A 19,663-nucleotide genomic window follows, 5' to 3' on the forward strand; every position below is an offset into this window, starting at 1 on the left:
AGAATGGAAACATCTTGAAATCATATTGAACATCTTGAAATCAATCATCGTGGGTACAATTTGATCAAAAACACAAAAGCAGATGTGTCAGTTCATCATCTGTACAAGATGCCAGGCCTCCGTTTAGTGCTAAAATGGTGCACAATATAAACTGCTCTGTGGTAGCCTAGGAAACTGGTGACAAATCAAGCACAGGCAGCATGGCTCAGTCCCAAATGGCTCACTGCTCCCTATAGGCTATAAATGCTGTACATTGGGTGTAAAATAATGGCTTCTGCACCCTGTGCAGTGCACTATACCTCCAACATGGAGCTATTTGAGATTCAGTTATTGGTGCAGGATGAGTCTAGCCAGGCTGATGTTAAATAGACAGTAATGGCTAAGCAAATTCCCAAACACAAGGGAATGAAAAAAGGATACTGCTCTAATTACAACAGGTTTATTAGGGGATAAGGTGATAATGGCTTAATCTGCAGTAGCTGAGCTATGCCACTACCACTGATCTACGATGGTGTGGAAAACATTAGCATCGTCAAACTCAACTGAGCAATTATTATTATTATTACTATTATTATTATTTTACATATTTATTTAATGTTTTTTTAGTGTGTTAAATAGTAGTGTGTCCAAAGCAGTTTTAGAGGGGGATGGGGGCACATAATTAAGCATTACGGGACATTAATTGATACTAAAATGTGATATCACATTAGTAATATGACAAGGTTAGATAACATTTCGAATTACTTATCATGATCTGCATTATAAATTGTTTGAATGTATATGGCGGTATGATCATGCATTTGTCTTATAATTGACTGAGATTGGACTGGTAAATTAATCACACATAGATTTAACATCCAGAATCATGACTTTACTTTGGAAAGAATACAATATACATTGTTTTCTAATGTGTTGTCAATGTTGTTAGTCTAGCTAACTCTTCAGTGAAGACATTTAGTTTAATAGATACTTTGGTTATAAATAGTGTAAATGACCATAAATGTCAAGACGTACTGTATGTCAACAAAATTAAACTGAATATCCTAAAAATTCAATAAATGTTACTATGTATTTAACATTGGTAGAAGCAGACCATGGAACAAGTGAACATTTAGGCTTGGCAGTTATTTTAACCCAGGTGTATAAATAACAGTAATTAACACAGCAAATTATATTTTAACATTATATTTCATGCATTTTCCTGTGAATAAAAGATTCAAGATTTTCTTTTTTTTTTCCTTTTTTTTTTTTTTTTTTTTAATATTACACATTATTCACATTATTGACTTACCAGTTTTCATCTCTACACAGTCATCACAGTCAAGTAGTTCTGATTTTCCCCATACTTCAATTGTACTTCCTAGTTTTATTAACAGATCTTAAACTTTTTATAGCCAGGAATGTTAGTCACTCATGCCTTGAGCCACAACAAAAGCCAGGGCCATTTCTAAACATTTCGGGGCCCTAAATCACAACTTACTCAGGGGCCCCCCATCCACACCAATCATATTAGAAATGAAAAGAAATAATATTTGAATAATCTGGGATGGGGTAAAACAGTTTAATAAACATTATATTAAAAACAACAACACTTATATACACAAGAAAGTTAAATCTCTAAATAAGTAAATTATACAAACAATTAAATCAAATAAATCAATCAATAAATCAATCAAATTGAAATAAAATGTGTTAAAATTAAGTAAAATAAAATTACATATTTGAAACAAATGAATTGTACATACTGTATAATAGTATTGAGCTAGGACTTAACTTGTGTTAACCTAACACTTATTCTAGCTAGCTAGTTACAAACCTTTTCAATTTCAATTACTTCAACAAGCAGAAACAAGAAAGAGGGAAAACTGACTAAATTCAATTAGTATGAACTTGATTTTTATTAATTTTAATTAGTTACCTTATTTACATAATTTAATTACATAAATTGCAGTTTCTATTCTTTTCACAACAAAAGGGGGCTGTTTTCGCAAATAGTACAGTGATAGTAAAGTGTAATTTTTTGTGCATCTATTTTAAAAAATCATGGGGCCTCCTGGCGATCTGGGGGCTCTAAGTGAACGCTTATACTGCTTTTAGCAAGAAAACAGCCATGACAAAAACAGTTGCGTCTCACAGAAACTGATTCTACAGATTGCTGGATATACTTATGGGGCTTTATACTGCATAATTTGCAAATAAACATCACAAATACAACCAAAATAAAACAAGATCACCAAATAAATTGTAAGTGCTACACAACATAAAATGAGGTCAACAAATAAATTAAACAAGATGCACAAATATTTTGCCAGGCCCTCATTTTTAAGTAAAATTGGGCTACTTTTACACTGTTGCAGCAGGCTTTTTTGATTGTCCTCTAATTATCTTATGTTTATATTGTATTGTAAGAATTATATGTCAAAATACAACATTGTTAGCACTGTATAATGGATAAAATGGACCTTTTCTGTAATAATACTTGTTTTAGTATCTGTATGCATACATTCATGCTAAATGAGGTTGCTTTTTTATTATTACACAAATGATGCATATGAGCAACTTTTTAGAAAAGGGGAGATATTTTCTGAACCTAAGACACCTTTTCTTAAATTAAGCACATGGAGAGACGTACAGTAGATGAAAAGGCCTTCTTCAATCCCTGACTTTTGCTGAGTGGCAGTGATAAAAGTGGAGGTAGACTATACAGAAGATGGTAATCACAAAGCAAAGAGCAGGTTTTCAAAAAGCCTCCCACATGAACAGGTAAGCACAGAAGAAAGCCTGCTGAAGGCATAAATATCACATGATGACTGTAACACGACCTAAACTTGATCTGTAATAGGCTCAATTTCCTTTCATATGCACACCTTAAGCTTAGATACTCAGAGTAGGATACTGTTGCTGTAAGGTTCTTACCACATATTTATAAACATTCACCCAATATAAATTTAGAACCCTTGAGGGATCTTCAATTGTCCCTCGCTGTAGAAACCTACAACAGAGATTCCCTGTTAGGAAAGGTTCTAAGAAGAACCTTTAAGAAGGTCAACCTAAGAACCCTTTGATTTTTTAAAGCGTGTATTCACACTTACTTCTTACTCACTTAGAAAATGTAGAATCCTTAAGGGTTCTTCAGTTGGCCCTCTGTAAAGGTTCTATATAGTACCCTCCAACAGTGTTTCCCTATCTGAAAGGATTTTAAGTAGACCCTGACAAATTTAAAAAACCCTTATAATATTAATAGTGCAATTGCTAACTTTTAAGCGTTCTTTGGAACCTTAGAGGTTCCGTGTAGAACCTTACAGCAGAGTATTTCACTATCAGAAAGGGTTTTAAGTAGAACTTATGGGTTCCTCAGTTGTCCCACCATAAAGATTCTAAAGATTCCTATCTGAAAGGGTCTTACAATATAATAGAACCTTTAAGGAAGGACAAATGAAGAACCCTTATATTTTTTAAGAGTGTAATTTAGAATTTTTAAGGGTTCTTTGTTTGTCCCTCCTTAAAGGTTCTATGTAGAGCATTACAACAGAGTGTTTCACTATCAGAAATGGTTTTAAGTTGATCTTTTAAAAGAGTTATTTGGCTATCCTATGTTTATAAAATATTCATAATTATTCATAAACTCTTAGAACATTAAGAACCATTATAAATTCTCTTAATGGTTCTTCACTTATCTCTCCTCAACAGTTCTATGAATAGACATACAACAGAGTGTTTAGCTAACCAAAAGGATCTAAGTAGAACATTTAAATAAGAAAAATGAAGAACCCTTATATTTTTAAGAGTGTATGAAGTATTCACATTTTTCTTCATACTCTCATACACTTTATAGCTCTTAAAGCTTCTTCAGTTGTCTTTATGTAAAGCTTTTATGTACAGTAGAACCCTACAACAGCCATGAATTTAAACAATATCAGGAAAGGTTCTAAGTAGAAACTTTAAGGAGGGACACCCAAAGAAACCTTAATTTTTTTTGTATGTATGAAATATTCACACTTAATACACTCTTAGGGCATTCTTTGGTTGGCCAACCTTAAAGTTTTTATTTAGAGAATTGAAGAACCATACATTTTTAAGAGTTTGAGGCACAGGTTCCCAGCCTGGTTCCTGCAGTACCCCCTGTCCTACACAGATTAGTGTTGTCCTGGCTCCCAACACACCTGATCCAATTAATCAGCTAATTAACAGTGCCTCCTGAGTTTTATTGGATGTGTTAGGGCAAGGAAAACACTAAAAGGTGAGAGCTCCACTACCAGGGATCTAAATGTCTTACGTACTATTCTGATCTTTAGCTAAAGAAGGAACAACCCAAATGTGTGCTCTGCTTAGCTAAATATTTCAGGCAGGGAAATGTTTGCAGTGCGTCCCATGGGCTAGTCTTCTCATGCCAGCTCCTCTAGCACTTTAGCACATTAACTGCAAAATGAGGGCTGCCGCTTATGAGTTACAGCACAGCTTGCAATTTGCAGCAACCTACAATCCCTGCTTCTCCATTCAATTTTCATGTGACCTGAATATTCCTTTTCATTTCTGCTAACTGCCTGACTTCACTTGCCTCCATTTCTTTCACAGTTCATAGATAGGGGTTCACAGTACAATCTGCATACAATATATATACACTCTGAGAATTCTTCAAGTAGGGGAAGATTGCGGTGGTCTATATGGAGAGATGGTTGGTGCTAACAGTGTGTGAAGAGATGATGTCAAGTACAGTACAAACATTTATTTCTCAGCATCAGAAGGCCGAAACTATCATCGGACAAAACCAGGAGATGTTTGAGTCAGTGAGGAGTAGGAGGTCACCGAACAAACTGCTCTCTATCATGGACAAATCAATCTCACCCCCTTCATGACACACTACAAAGACAGCAGAGCTCATTTTCCAAAAGGTTCCTTCAGCTTTGCTGCTATAATGAACGTTTTAGGAAATCATTCATACTTTTCACCATAACACTGTACAACAGCTCATCTCTGTGTGATAGGTGACACTACTGCACAACCATCTGTGCACACTGTTTATCTCATACATATGTTGCATATATTATTCACTGCCCTGCTGTTTTGCACACCTGATTTTATTGCTCCTTTTTTCTTTTATTTATTACTACTATTACTCTTTTTGATGTTGTACATATCTTTATTTAATATTCAATGTTTTTTTTTTTCTTTTTTTATTCCCTGCAATTTATTGTTTTTCATTATGTTGCTGTAACATAACAATTTCCCTCATGGGATCAGTAAAGTTTGTCTGTCTGTCTATCTATCTATCTATCTATCGGATTGATACAGTATGTATCACAAGACTCCAATTCATTACACAAACCATGAGTCATCATCATCCCCACATCCTAAAATGTAGTCAGATACAATACATATTGAAGTTCTACAATTACATTCAAAATAAAATAGTTGAAAATCTTAATGTAACTTACAAAACAAACATAATTACAGATGCATCTAAAAAAAAAAATTAATATTGTGGAAAAGTACATTTTTTTGTAATTTAATAAAAAAAAGTGGAACTTTCATATATTCTAGATTCATTACACATAAAGTGAAATATTTCAAGCCTTTTTTTTGATTTAATCTTGATGATTATGGCTTACAGCTCATGGAAAGCAAAAATCCAGTATCTCAAAATATTAGAATAAAGAATTTATAATACAGGAATGTTGACCTTCTGAAAAGTATGGTAATTTATGCACTCGATACTTGGTCGGGGCTTCTTTTTGCATGAATTACTGCATCAGTGCGGCGTGGCATGGAGGCAATCAGCCTGTGGCACTGCTGAGGCGTTATGGAAGCCCACGTTGCTTTGATAGCAGCCTTCAGCTCGTCTGTATTGTTGGGTCTGGTGTTTCTCATAGATTCTCTATGGGGTTCAGGTCAGTAGAGTTGTCTGGCCAATCAAGCACAGTAATACCATGCTCAGAAAACCAGTTACTAGTAGTTTTGGCACTGTGGGCAGGTGCTGAGTCCTCCTGGAAAAGGAAATCAGCATCTCCATAAAGCTTGTCAGCAAATGGAAGCATGAAGTCCTCTAAAATCTCCTGGTAGACGCTGCATTGACTCTCGACTTGAGAAAACACAGTGGATCAACACCAACAAATGACATGGCACCCCAAATCATCACTGACTGTGGAAACTTCACACTGGACTTCAAGCAACTTGGAGTCTGTGCCTCTCCACTCTTCCTCCAGACTCTCGGACCCTGATTTCCAAATGAAATGCAAAATTTACTTTCATCTGAAAAGAGGACTTTGGACCACTGAGCAATAGTCCAGTTCTTTTTCTCCTTAGCCCAGGTAAGATTCTTCTGACGTTATGTCTGGTTCAGGAGTGGCTTGACACTAGGAATACGACACTGCGACATTTCTGTATTATAAATTCTTTATTCTAATATTGTGAGATACTGGATTTTTGATTTCCATAAGCTGTAAGCTGTAATCATCAAGATTAAAACAAAAAAAGCTTGAAATATATCACTTAATGTGTAATGAATCTTCAATATATGAAAGTTCCACTTTTTTAATTAAATTACGGGAAAAAAATGAACTTTTCCATGATATTCTAATATTTTTAGATGCTCCTATACATGATACATAGCAAGAGTCCAAAAGCTATAAACAACACAGCAATAATCCCCCTTAAACACACAGAAAGCATATTACAAATCTACAGTCTTATGGGCTTATCTTTTTTTAATCAAGGGATATTAGGGAAAAGAGTTCCCCATAAATGTTTTGACTGTATTGATGCTGTCCATTTTCTGGTAGGGAGGTAAACAAAAAGAAAAGTCATACAATCTCAATTCATAAACTATGACTATTCCCCTTCATTATCAATTTTTTTTTTTTTTTTTAAAGTGAACTAGCTACAATAGTATACATGTTGCAGATTGACAAATTGATTATAAAGAAATAATTTAAAAAAAAAACATGCAAGAATTTCATTCTAATAATATTAATGAAAACACCAAACTTCTGTTACATTGCTTAGGTGATCTTTGCTCAGTGAGCTCGGGCTGTGGGTGCTGGTTCTCCTTCTAACCAATCAGGAGCAACCACACCTAACACTTGCTTGAAGACCAAGATCAATTGTTCAATTAGTAATCAGTTGCTGCAGAACAAAAAAAATTTATGGGGTGGAATCGGACCTGATCCAGCTCCTTCTACCTGGGCAGGCAAAAGTCCAAGGGGTGCACACAACTCAGTGTGATTCAGGCTGGATAGGTGTGTTAAGTATATTGTTTTGTGTTGTATAGTATTGTGTGAGTTAGGGTTAGGGGTTAGGTTCAGGATTAGGTTTATAGTAGGAGTTACGTCAGGTTCAGCTCCACCCCATGGACTCTTGGTTCTGCAGCAACGACATTCTCGATTAAACAAATGGAATCAGGTTTAACAAACCAAAACCTTAACAGCAAATCAGAAAGCACAACTCAGAAAGGGTAAGTCTTTATTGAACATGTTCATTGCTGATTGGACACAGTGTATGACAATCACACGCACTTTATAAGCCAGTTATCTAGTTAACCTAGTGACTACCCTTGAAAAAATCAGCACAATAAAATGGTCAATAAATTCATTTAGGCTCATATTTCCTCTTACTGTAAGCATAGGATGTTCAATAAGGGCCTGCTGTTTCTGTTATGAGTTAATATGGTGTGTTTCTGAATTTGCTGTTGTGTTTTTGGTTCTGTTGTGTTTTTTGATTGGCTGTTGCATTTTTGGTTTGTTCATGTGCTTTGCACTTATGGGCCGCCACTGTGGCTTGTGATTGGTTGTAATGAAAAACCTGCTGCTACAGATAAGACTGGACACCCCTGTTATGGCGGCTTTCTCTGAACTAGTGCTGATATTTAGGACATTTCATGCTAAATATGCAGACACCCAGTTGCAGGGAAAGAACATGATGAGTATTCATGTGATGTCTAGTCCCCCTAAAGCAGTGAAGGAGGCAAAAAGTGGACAGAGTTCAAAGGACAGTTGGTAGTCCAGTCTGTCTAACCAGAGGGCTGCATGTCTAATTCAGTGTGGAAGTGGACACTGGGGAAGAGAGCTGCAGTGCACTGAGTTTTTATCAAATGTGCATTTAAACAAGGCATTTTACCCCGGGTTGCTCAAGGGGCACAACAGCTGCCATTTAACTCCCTCTTATTCATGGTGAGATTGAAAAAGAGAATATGCACTAACTTGGAACTCCTTAAAGCCAAGCAAAAATGATCAGATTCTGGCAACCTACAGCATGTATTGTACTTATCTTGTCAACAAGCATCAGCACTTAGCATGGATACTATCTTGGTATAATCCATCAGATAGTGCTTGTACAGTGTCTAAAAGTTAGTTTCAGTGAAACAGAAAACCTTCAAGCCAACATACAAAACAAAACATTGTTAAATATGCACCTTATAAAACATAAAATGTGTTTATACTGAAATATTTGTGATGTTGTTCTAATTTATTGGTTGGTGCTGTATTTTTGTTATTCCCGTGAGAAGTCAGCAGTAGTGTTGTACTATCATGACAGCGAGACATTGCTAATGCAGTTACAATGGTGTTTAATAGGGAAAAAATTCAGTGATCTCCAAAAAATAACGGATAATGGTTCGGTTTCACTGTTAGCTCCTAAAAACAAATGAGCAAGAGCTTGGCATGTTACATGTATTACATGTATTACATGTATGTATTAATGAGAAAGGAGGTGAGAGAGCTAGACAGCATAAAGGCCTAAAATACTGCTGCATCAGTCTCTTTAGGTGGAGATGAAGCGAGAGTTAAATCTTAATGGCACCTCTATCAGTAGATAGTCAAATCAGTGGGTAATGAAACCATTAACAACAATGATAATAAACCAACATGTCAATGAAAAAAGTTTTAACTAAAAAAAAAGTCAGCATTTCATTAGAAAATAAATCTTAGACATCAATCACACATTAATTACAAAGATTAATATGTCGTTCAGAGTGTATTTTTCCTTGGACCCTTTCCCCCCCAGCATTTAACCAGTTCATAATACAGCATAGCATAACACACAGATAAAAAAAACTGCAGTAATCTGTCACAGAAAAAAGTCTTGTGTCCAAATCTCAATAGTTTTGAAAACGTCTGTCTGATCATTTGTATTCTGTGACCAGCTAATGAGAAATACAGCAACATTTTGTTGAAACAGACCTCAAGGGACCGCCGATCATCATCTTGTTTTTTATTGGGCTTTAACTCAAGCATCCCAATCTCCCTTCCTCCACACTCTGGCGTGCATATCATACAGAAAAAGCATAATCACACTTTTTTAGGAGAGGAACGGAGAGCGACAGATTGTCAACAAACACATTGGAAAGCTGTTTATGCACTGCAGGCGCAGCAACACAGCTGGACACGTGTTTTACCATCCCCTTTTTCCTCCTCCCACTGCCTCTCATCACAACATTAGCACTAATATTTCATCACCATTAAAGCATCCGACTGTGGATTGATTACAGCTATGGCACATATTGGACCCTGCTGGTGTAGTTAGCATTGATTCTGGTTTTATATAACTGTTTTTACTGCGCATATTTAAACAGTGGGTAGAAAAGGCTTCTGCATTACGGTTCACTTTAGGTATCGATCTGCAACTGTGCTTCAGCGATGGCGAGGTGCCCCCTGGCTACCCACAATAACCCCTTGCTGTTTCAGTTCTGCCTCGACAACACCATCCTGCTCCAGGAACATCGATAACTGTTAGCTGCCTCTGTGATATTTCACCTGGGAATGCTGAGGGAAGCATGGACCTTGTGGCCCCAATCCTGCTTTACTGCCCAGGCTAACAATGTAGTAATGAACACTCCCCAAACACACACACACATACACACACACACACACACACACACACACACACACACACAGACAATACCACTACCACCACCACCAGAACCTGCCTGAAGCACTTTCTAATGCACAGACAGAGCAATAACCTGCAAAATGCTGCTATATTGCATTCGCATACCAGAGAGCAGAATACAAAAGAGTACCTGCCCACTGAACAAAAGAGAAAGGCCTGACTGTTCAAGCATGACTTCTTTCTCCATCTCAGATGTGTATTAGCCATTGCCATTATCAAACAGGAAACCAGTGGGGAAACTTTCGATAAGAAAACTGAATTAAAGGAAACAAGGAAGTTACTTAGGCATGACTATATGATGCACTTTGAATTATGGTTAAAATTGGTATTGAAACATAACACATGGGCACAAACACAAAAATCATTTCCATCTACATCTACATACTTATATTCAGATATACTGTGACATTGTGCTATTTTGAGCTGTGAGGAACAAGGTAAATTCCATATTTTTGTAAATATGAATAAAAAATTACACTTCACACATTAGGAGAATGCACGATTAGGAGCATTTCTAAGCATGTAAATCTCTACTAATATCTCTACTAATATGCATGGAGTCTATTTATTGTATTTGTATTTTTATGCATTGAAGCTTTATATCGGATTATACTTCTATGCATTAAGATTATACATTGGTTTACACACCAATCAGCTGTAATATTAAATCCACCTGCCGAATATTGTGTAGGTCTCCCTTGTGATGACAGAACAGCTCTGACACATGAAGGCATGGACTCCACAAGACCTCTGAAGGTGTGCTGTGATATCTGGCACCACAACATTAGCAGCAAATCCTTTAGATCCTGTAAATTGTGAGGTGGGGCCTCCATAGATTGGACTTGTTTGTCCAACACATCCCAGAGATGCTCGATCAGATTATGATCTGGGGAATTTGGAGGCCAAGTCAACACCTTAAACTCTTTTTTTTTAACAATTTTTGCAGTGTGGCAGGATGCACTGTCCTGTTGAAAGAGACCACTGAGATTAGGGAATAGTGTTGCCATGAAGGGATGTTCTTGGTCTGCAACAATGTTTCACACTGCCTTCGCAGGCTTGCCTTCTTCCCATAGTGCGTTATGATGCCGGCCGTCCACATAATGTAAAATAAAATCATGACTTATCAGACCAGACCACATTCTTCCACTGCTCCATGATCCAGTTCTGATGCTCATGTGCCTATTATAGGTGTTTTCGACAGTGGGCAGGGGTCAGCATGGGCACTCTGACCGGTCTGAGCTATGTAGCCACATACAAAGCAAGCTGCAACGCGCTGTCTTCTGCCACCTTTAATATAATAGCTAGCATTAACTTTTTCAACTTTGTTTTTTTTTTTTTTTTTTTTGCTACAGTAGCTCTTCTGTGGGATCAGCCCAGATGCACTAACCTTCATTCCCTATGCGCATCAATGTGCCTTGGGCACCCCTGACCCTGTCACCAGTTCATTGGTTGTCCTTCCTTGGACCACTTTTGGTAGGTACTAACCACTGCATACTAGGAACACCCCACAAGACCAGCTGTTTTGGAGATGCTCTGACCCAATCGTCTAGCCATCACAATCTGGCCCTTGTCAAAGTCGCTCAGATCCTTACACTTGCCCATTTTTCCTGCTTCCAACACATCAACTTTGAGGAACTGACTGTTCACTTGCTGCCTAATATATCCCACCCCTTGACAGGTGCCAGTGTTAAAAGATAATCAAAGTTATTCACTTCACCTGTCAGTGGTTTATGTTATGGCTGGTTGGTGTATCTCTTTGTATTGATTCTATGCATTCATTTATATTACTGTGCATTACATCTATGAGTTGGTTTGTATTTATATACTGTACATAGGTTTATTTCTCTATGAATTGAGATAATCATAACATATATTGCATTTTAAAAAAACATATTATAGTTGCATTTCCATAGAGAATGATCTATGTCAATAAAGCATCCACTGCTAAACAGTGAACAGGAAATGAGAGTTAAGTGAATGTACGTGAAACATTGTAAGCAGAGGATGAAGGAAGGATTTGTGTTTCGTGTTTCCACTCTAGGGACATTGGGCAAACTTGTGTCTCACTTCAGAGTTTGCCATGTTATATAAAAATGGACACAAAATCAATACACTCAGTTCCATTGGGAGAGAACACAGGCTGTTAAAACCAGATGTAAAAGCACAAAGCAAATACTATAACCTTGAAACAAGTAGAACACTGCAACCGTATAACTTCTTTCTATCCATTTCCCTTTGTAATATAATTCAGAAATGTGTGAACAGGTACAAATTTCACACAAAACAGCCTTTAGGCAAATGTTTCCATCACAACAGTGAAAAATGGAAATAATCAAACCATCAATAAACTGAATGCATGCTTGTCATTAACCAGAATTTTAAAACTTGTGCATTATTAAACAAAAAATGAACAGTAGATTGTTAAGCTGGAAATCTGAGAACAGGAAGGTGAATTGTGGGTACTGCAGAGCTTAACTGGCAATAGAGCTATAGAAAATATAAAGGATCTTTGTCATACTACACTGTTAAAAAAGGGGGGGGGGGTTCTTTGTGTGGTTAAGAGGTGTATCTTTCTAAAAGGGTTCCTTTTCTGACAACAAATCTTCTTTTGTAGAAGCTTTAACCCCCAAACTCACATGTAATTGTTCAGTTATTAATCACAAAGAATATAGTTCAGCTGAAGTAATAGGAAAGCAGTGTAGTTATGAGAGTGAACATGCTTCTAATTGAATATTGTTTATATACAGTACTGTGCAATAATCTTAGTCACGTGTAAAGAAATTCTGTAATGCAACAATGCCTTCATCAAAAATGAAAGGAAATACAGTTTTACATATAAAAATGGACAAGTAAGAGCAGTAAACTAAACCAAGTCGATATTTGGCATTTGTTCTTTTGGATTCACTGTTTAATATGAAATTTAGCTGGTAAAATTTTCAGGCTTCTGGAGAATTTGTCTGTTGCACTTGCTTGTGTTTCTGCACATAATCTTTGCTTTTCTATTACTTAATATGATACTATATTAATATAGCATTAGATTTCTCTGTAACATAAAATATTTTGGACAATGACTGTTTGGAAACCGACAATTGCCTATTTTCTATTGACACAGTCATGCAAAAGACAGAAAGGCATAAAATAAACATCTAAGACAAAAACTGTGTTAAAAAAAATAGGGTGCCTAAGAGTTTTGCCAAGAACCAGGCCAAATGCAGGAGTCTTTCCATACAAAGAACTGCAGTCTTTCTCTTTATCTAGATCTATTCTTCATGGTTTTCCCTTAGGAGTAATAGGCTTACTGATAGAATGCACACAGCAGAGTCGGCCACACTTCAGTCACATGGGGGCCTTTTAGAAAATGATAGTTGTGCTGCATTAAAAATAAGTAAGTAAATAAATAAATAAATAAGCAAGCTGCAGTGAGCCTAAAATGATTTTTCAGCTTAGCTGACATTGGCAGGAACAGGAACACATACAGAATGTAGAGGAACAACACAAGCCAGGATACAGGCAACATGTAGAATAATCGGACCAACTTAAATATAAAAAACAGAAAGTAAAGATGGAAATGTGTTCAGAGAGCTGCAAACATTTTTGAATTGATATCCATGCAGACCTTGGCAATGTTTCACTGAAAAGAACCTCTGCTTGTGTAAAAATAAAGTTTATGTTACTTTAGCTTTCATTGAAAAAAAAAAAAAACATGAACAAATAGGGAACTCAAGTGAACTGGCTGATTTTCAATCAGAAGAAAGTTCGCATTTTGCAAAATGTAAAATTTTATTTTCAAAAATGTAAGCAACAGATTACACAGTTAACTTTCAGCAAATGCAATCCTAACTTAAACAGTACTCACATCCGGGACTCTAAAATGAAAGACTCACAAACTTACACACTATTTATCTATAATATACAAAAAAATACATAATAAATATTAAAATGGCCACAAGAGAAAAAAGTTAATCAAAACAATCAGTAAAGAGCAAATGTTGGGTATAAACAAGACGCTGTGCCTTAAATACAATGTTTTTTTTGTTTGTTTGTTTTTGTTTGTTTGTTTTCCATTACATTTTTTACAAATTGTGCAAGATTTTATACTAAGGCTCTGGTCTTGACGTGACAGCTGTCCAGCTTAGACACAAACACACACGCAAGCGCTTCTCTGCTTCCTGCACTCTGCGCACTCAGTGGAGTGTAGGTGTACAGCAAAACTGCTTCAGGAGAAGAAATGGGGCGTCTGGTGCATTTCCAGTGTCGATGCTTATGAAAGTGGATATGCTTTTAAAATGAACATGCACTTTACTTCAATGTGAAAATGCTCCTTGGAAGCCTGGAGGCATTTAAGAGGAGCACATTTGAAAATCGGACCCAAAATAACAAGTATCAGAACCATTAAGGCAAGAACATCTGGAGTGGTTATCAGCAATACTGTAACAATGCCAGTGGCTGGGTAACATGGATATGAAACATTGAACTGGTTCTCCACGTTCATTTTAGCACAAGGTTCTCGAAAGCAACTTTTAAAACCCAGACATTAGTTTAAGACCTTTAGAAACTGAGATAAGAAAAAGAATACTGCCAGACAAGGACATACTGCATGGATCATAAAACTACAGGAAATAATTTAAAGTTGCAATTGGAAAATCACACATCAGTACCCTTTAGTCCCAAAACCCTCCCCACCCAACCCCGAAAAACTGAAAAAAGATGTCACTTACATTTAAACCAATTTAATCCTCCTGTGAAGGTGTATTCCAATAGAGTTTGCCACCTCACATGTTTTGTTTACTTACAGTAAATGAGTAGTCTGTTGCAAAAGAAAGCATTCATATGTCATTTTGGGGAAAAATGAGACATCCTTGCAATGCAAATCAGGAAAAAAAAGCATCTTTATCTTTTTTTTTTTTTTTTTTTTTTTTTAGCTTAGTGCAACTTTTAAACGCAAAACCATTCCAGTGATTCTGTCATGTACAACGTGAGTCTTCAACTTATCCAAAGCGAAGGCATGAGTCCATTATTAAAATCACATTTTGATTCCATCTTTCATTTTTTCATTCTTTGTTTTTTCTTTTCTTTCTTTTTTTTAAATTTTTTATTTTTGCTTATCTGCTTTAAAACGGCATTCCGCAGCAGCTGTTTACTAGAACATAAACACAGGAGGGGTTCCTCCACTCCCTGATTATTTTATTCCCTTCAAGCTTCGCATCCGACGCTGATTCACATCGAGAGGTGTGTTTGATTGACAGTTTGACACCAGGCCTACAGGGTGAGGGCAGGGCTGTGTACAGGGGTTATACTGAAGAAGATGAAGAAAGGAGAGCTATACAACAAGGATGTACCCCTGACCACCCAGGGGGTGCCAAAAAATTTACCCAAGACCCAAAAAATTTTGCCTTCATATAACACAGTAGGGTTCCCTGGGTAACCTGGACTTTCTGCAGTAGAGGAGCGTAGTGCTGAAGCAACGTCTGAGCTCACGGTTGGAGAAGATGCAAATGAAGGGATTGACGGCAGCCTGAGCGAAGCTCATCCATACAGCTGCTGTGAGATATCCTCCTGGCACGGCAGGGCCACGGGCGAACACTCTCCAGTAGCAAGCCACTAGGTAAGGCCCCCACAGACTAAGGAAGAAGAAAGTCATGACGTAGAACATTCTGCTTATCCTCTTCTCAGTCTTAAACTCATCCAACACCAGGAGGCGCCGCCGGCCTGCCGCATTGCCGTTCTGCCGAATGCCCAGCAAGGTTGGAGGTGTTGGGCCTCGGCCGAAACCAGCCAGCCAGTTAGCCGCTGCTTGCCCGCTGGCCCCTGGCCCATGGAAGGTCCAGTTTTGGCTGACGGCAGGCACGAACTGGACCGGTTTCATCTTGCGCCGGTCATGAACGAAAAATATGAGCTTGAGGTAGACAAGCTGGGTGGCCAGGAGGATCAGGGCGAGCAGCAGCATGAAGCCCAGCGAGTCATTGGCGCGGAATGAGCGGTGCTGAAACGTGCACTGGTCCTCCTCACGGATGAATGAGTATGTGCCCACGTCCAGCACAGGCGGAAAGGCCATGGCCACTGATAGTGTCCACACCATACACACCACAGCCAAGCACGTCCACAGGGTCAGCCGTTTGGTATAGAAGCGGTGGTGTGCGATAGCTAAGTAACGTGTCACGCTGACACAGAACAGCATGAAGGCTGTGTGGAAGCAGGAGAGCACACCCAGGAAGGCGATCACTTTGCACGTGAGGGTGCCGTACGTCCACGCCGAGCCGTTCTTCACCGAGGTGAATACAAAGGGGAAGCAGATGGCTGAGCGCAGGATGTCAGAGGCGCACAGGTCCAACAAGAAGTAGTAGGGTGCACGGTGCAGGCTCTTGTCTTTGACCAGCAGGATGGAGATCAGGAGGTTTCCCACAACACCGACGCCGATGATGAAGCCTAGGGAGGTTAGTTTGAGGAATGTGGCGAGGGGAGAGACATTCTGCAAGATGTTGTGGTCCCCTGCATGGCTATAGTTCGCCATAGATGGAGGAGGGATCATAAAGATGATTAAAGCTTTAAGCCAAATATCATGATCTGGATCCAAGGAGAAGAAATAGATCCATTTGGTGTGCTTTGAAGCAGATTCCAGCCTTGCTCTCTGCCTCTCTTCTAAGGCATCCTTTGTTCCTTTGTCTCATCACACCTAAAAAAAAAATCCCAGAGAAATACGATCCACCGATCAGGATTTGCTAACATAAAACAAACATGCTGCTTTTCATGGCATTGCTCCCTCTATGTCAGGTTTGGAGAGGAACTTAATGTCTTTTTCAGATATTTTTTCTGTCTCTTAGCTATTTCAACATCACATTTCAGCTGTAATGGTATGCAGCTAGTGCAGAGCCATAGTTGGGTTGTTCAACTCGACATGATACTGTCATTACTACTGCTAACGATAAGATTCCTGTTAAAAGGAGATGTCATATTAACAGAAAACCTTCATTACGATTAGATCCCTCATTAGGCTGAAGAATATGAATATCAGCTAGTGTTATGGGGTTAGGAAATACACAGAAGAGACAAAAGGCATTAAGTGCAGGTTTGGTCACCGTTCTGGCGCAGATGGAGTGAAACATTTATAGAAATGCAGCAGAAAGCTGTTGCTCCCACCCAGGGATCCTGCAGGATTGGTGTCTAGTCTCTATTTAACAGGAACAATCCCTGTCAGCCTTCGAGTGTCGGGCAAAAATGAGCGAAAGGCTAACGGAGCTAACCCAGTGCTCACATCCCTGACAGTCACCTGGCACTGAGAACAAATAATAACAATAATAGTAGTAATAATAACAATAACGCATCTTAGCAAAGCATTCAGTGAAAACGGATAGTGGTGCACTACAGCCTCCTGTCACACAGCCTACATATGGGTTTGTAGGGAAAAAAATCGAGAACATTCTGTTTTGTTTTTGGTTGAACATGTATTTTTTTTAAAAAAAAATCGTTAATAATTGCAGGATTATTATTATTATCATTATTATTTTTCAAGCTTATATTTAGGATAATTTCGTGCTGTTGCATTTTAACGAATATAAACGAATGATGAAAACACCCCTAGACCAAATGATGATGTGTTTTCATTATGGAAGAAGCAGCAAGACCTATTCGACATCTCTCCGGTTTTTCTTTTGTGTGTGTGTGTGTGTGTGTGTGTGTGTGTGTGTGTGTGGTGTTTTTGTTTGTTTGTTTGTTTTTAGAATAACCGTTTATTCTCTCGCCATGTTTACAAAATCACGACTAAAATCCAGTCCAAACAAGGTATCCTGGACAACAAATGGGTTAAAATTGAGTTTTACCTCACGCGTGTCATGTAGCCTGTGTATATTATTTCCCGTCGAGCGAGTCTCAGTCAGAAGCGTACCGTCCATTAGGTGAAGCAGTTTGTAACTAGAGCCGCTATATGAATCGATGCCATTCCCAGCCGCATGTGAACCGCGAGTGGCACACAGACGACAACAAAGGTATTAATTAAAACATACCTGTTGATATTCCCCCTTGCCTCCTGGATGTTATTTACATGTTAAATTCCACTTCGCCGTTAAAAAAGGGCTTGGTTTTGTCGTCTGCCCCTATTCCCCCCACTGTGAATATACAGTAAACGGTGCAGACGGCGCATGCGCACTGGCGCTCTTCGTGATCCGGAGCCGCGTCTGGTCTCCGGCTGCAGCAGCAGCAGAAGCGCCGTCTCCATTGGCAACATCTGCACAATGGGGGGCAGCATCACTGGTCCATTTCTCCCATTCTCTTATACACACAGGCGGACAAAGGATGTGCTCAGTTATAGGCCAGTTTGAGATGATGAGTGGTCTGAAATTTGTTTCCATTTTAAGTCTAAATGGGCAGAATATAAAGCAATAAAAAGAGACGTCATTACATATTTTTAAATATATATATATATATATATATATATATATATATATATATATATATATATATTTATATATATATCTATATCTATATATATATATATATATATATATATCATTCAAAAATTCATTTTCAGTAACCGCTTTATCCTGTTCAGGGAGGCGGCGCATCCAGAGCGCATCCCGCTAGGCAGGAATACACGTCAGTCCATTGTTGGGTAGCATGCACACACATTCACACACTCACATTCAGACACTCAGACCTAGGTGCAATTTAGTGTAGCCAGTCCACCTGCTGGTATGTGTTTTGGGGAGGTGAGAAGATACCAGAGAACTCAGAGGAAACCCACATGGACACAGGAAGAATATGTGAAACTCCACACAGTAACCCGAGGTTCGGATTGAACTGGGGACCCTGGAGGTGGCGGGTGGGGAGCTGTGCTGCCCAATTTAAAATTATATATATATATATATATATATATATATATATATATATATATATATATATATAGTTGGGGAAATAAGTATATTGGACGTGTCAACATTTTTTTCAGTAAATATATATTTATGAGGCTATTCAAGTGAAATTTTCACCAGACATTAGTATTAACTCAAGAAATCTGGAAATAAAGAATTCACAACATTAAAGTCCATAAATAAAGTTATGTGTAATAGAGTGGAATTCAAGTAGTTAAAGCATTAAAGCCAATTCAAATAGTTTTCCACAAGAAAAGCACAAAAATCTCTGCAATTTGCATCTCAAATTTTGAAAAAAATTGCAGCAAAATCAAGCATTTTTGGCACAACAATCACAAAAATCTCTGTGCAGTCATGTACAGACCGTTTACTATATAATTAAAAACAGTATAATGGAATTCCTAAATCTTCCTGCAGAGGTAAGCTACACCCTACTGCATGTATACAAACATTAATAAGTCGGTGAATTTACTCATTCATGCTTTTGCTCTGTTGAACTGTCAGGCAAAAAGCAAATCAAAGTAAATCTCTTGATGATAACCTCATGTCTGAACACGCAGAGTTAGGAAAAGTGATAATGATAAACAGAGGGAATTATTTATTCATAATAAACTTTAAAAAGATTGACACAGTGAATTAGGGGTAGCATTGCCAGGGTCACTACTTCAATCCTGAGCTTAAGGTGTTCCCAGGATTGGCTCCAGATCCACTACCACAACACGACCAGGATAAAACAGTTAGTAAAGATGAATGGGTAAAGAACACCTCTCATTCTCTCTGCAGATGAAATTTACATGTTACTGTATGTATTCAAGCATTAATAAATCAAAACAAATCTGAAGGCTTATTCATGGCAGGTTGTCACTGTGCTTGCACATAATTATCTATGAATCTAGTGGAAATGATAGACCACTCTG

The 19,663-nt window shown here is 37.9% G+C and overlaps 1 protein-coding gene across 2 annotated transcripts; it reads right to left on the reverse strand.

Moving 5' to 3' along the window:
* Positions 1-14,606: 14,606 nt before the first annotated feature.
* gpr85 (G protein-coupled receptor 85) lies at positions 14,607-18,033 on the reverse strand. Of its 2 annotated transcripts, none has more exons than XM_053650868.1 (2): positions 17,883-18,033; positions 14,607-16,555 (listed from the first exon to the last, which is right to left on the reverse strand). In XM_053650868.1, the coding sequence occupies exon 2, from the start codon at positions 16,409-16,411 to the stop codon at positions 15,278-15,280; it is 1,134 nt and encodes a 377-aa protein (XP_053506843.1). In that variant the 5' UTR covers positions 16,412-16,555; positions 17,883-18,033; the 3' UTR covers positions 14,607-15,277. The 2 variants fall into 2 exon arrangements, with proteins under 2 accessions (XP_053506843.1, XP_053506844.1); XM_053650869.1 differs by having other exon boundaries at positions 17,700-18,033.
* Between the last annotated feature and the right edge of the window lie 1,630 nt (positions 18,034-19,663).

Source organism: Ictalurus furcatus, chromosome 19 (assembly GCF_023375685.1).
Source record: "Ictalurus furcatus strain D&B chromosome 19, Billie_1.0, whole genome shotgun sequence".
Classification (NCBI taxonomy): Eukaryota; Metazoa; Chordata; class Actinopteri; order Siluriformes; family Ictaluridae; genus Ictalurus; species Ictalurus furcatus.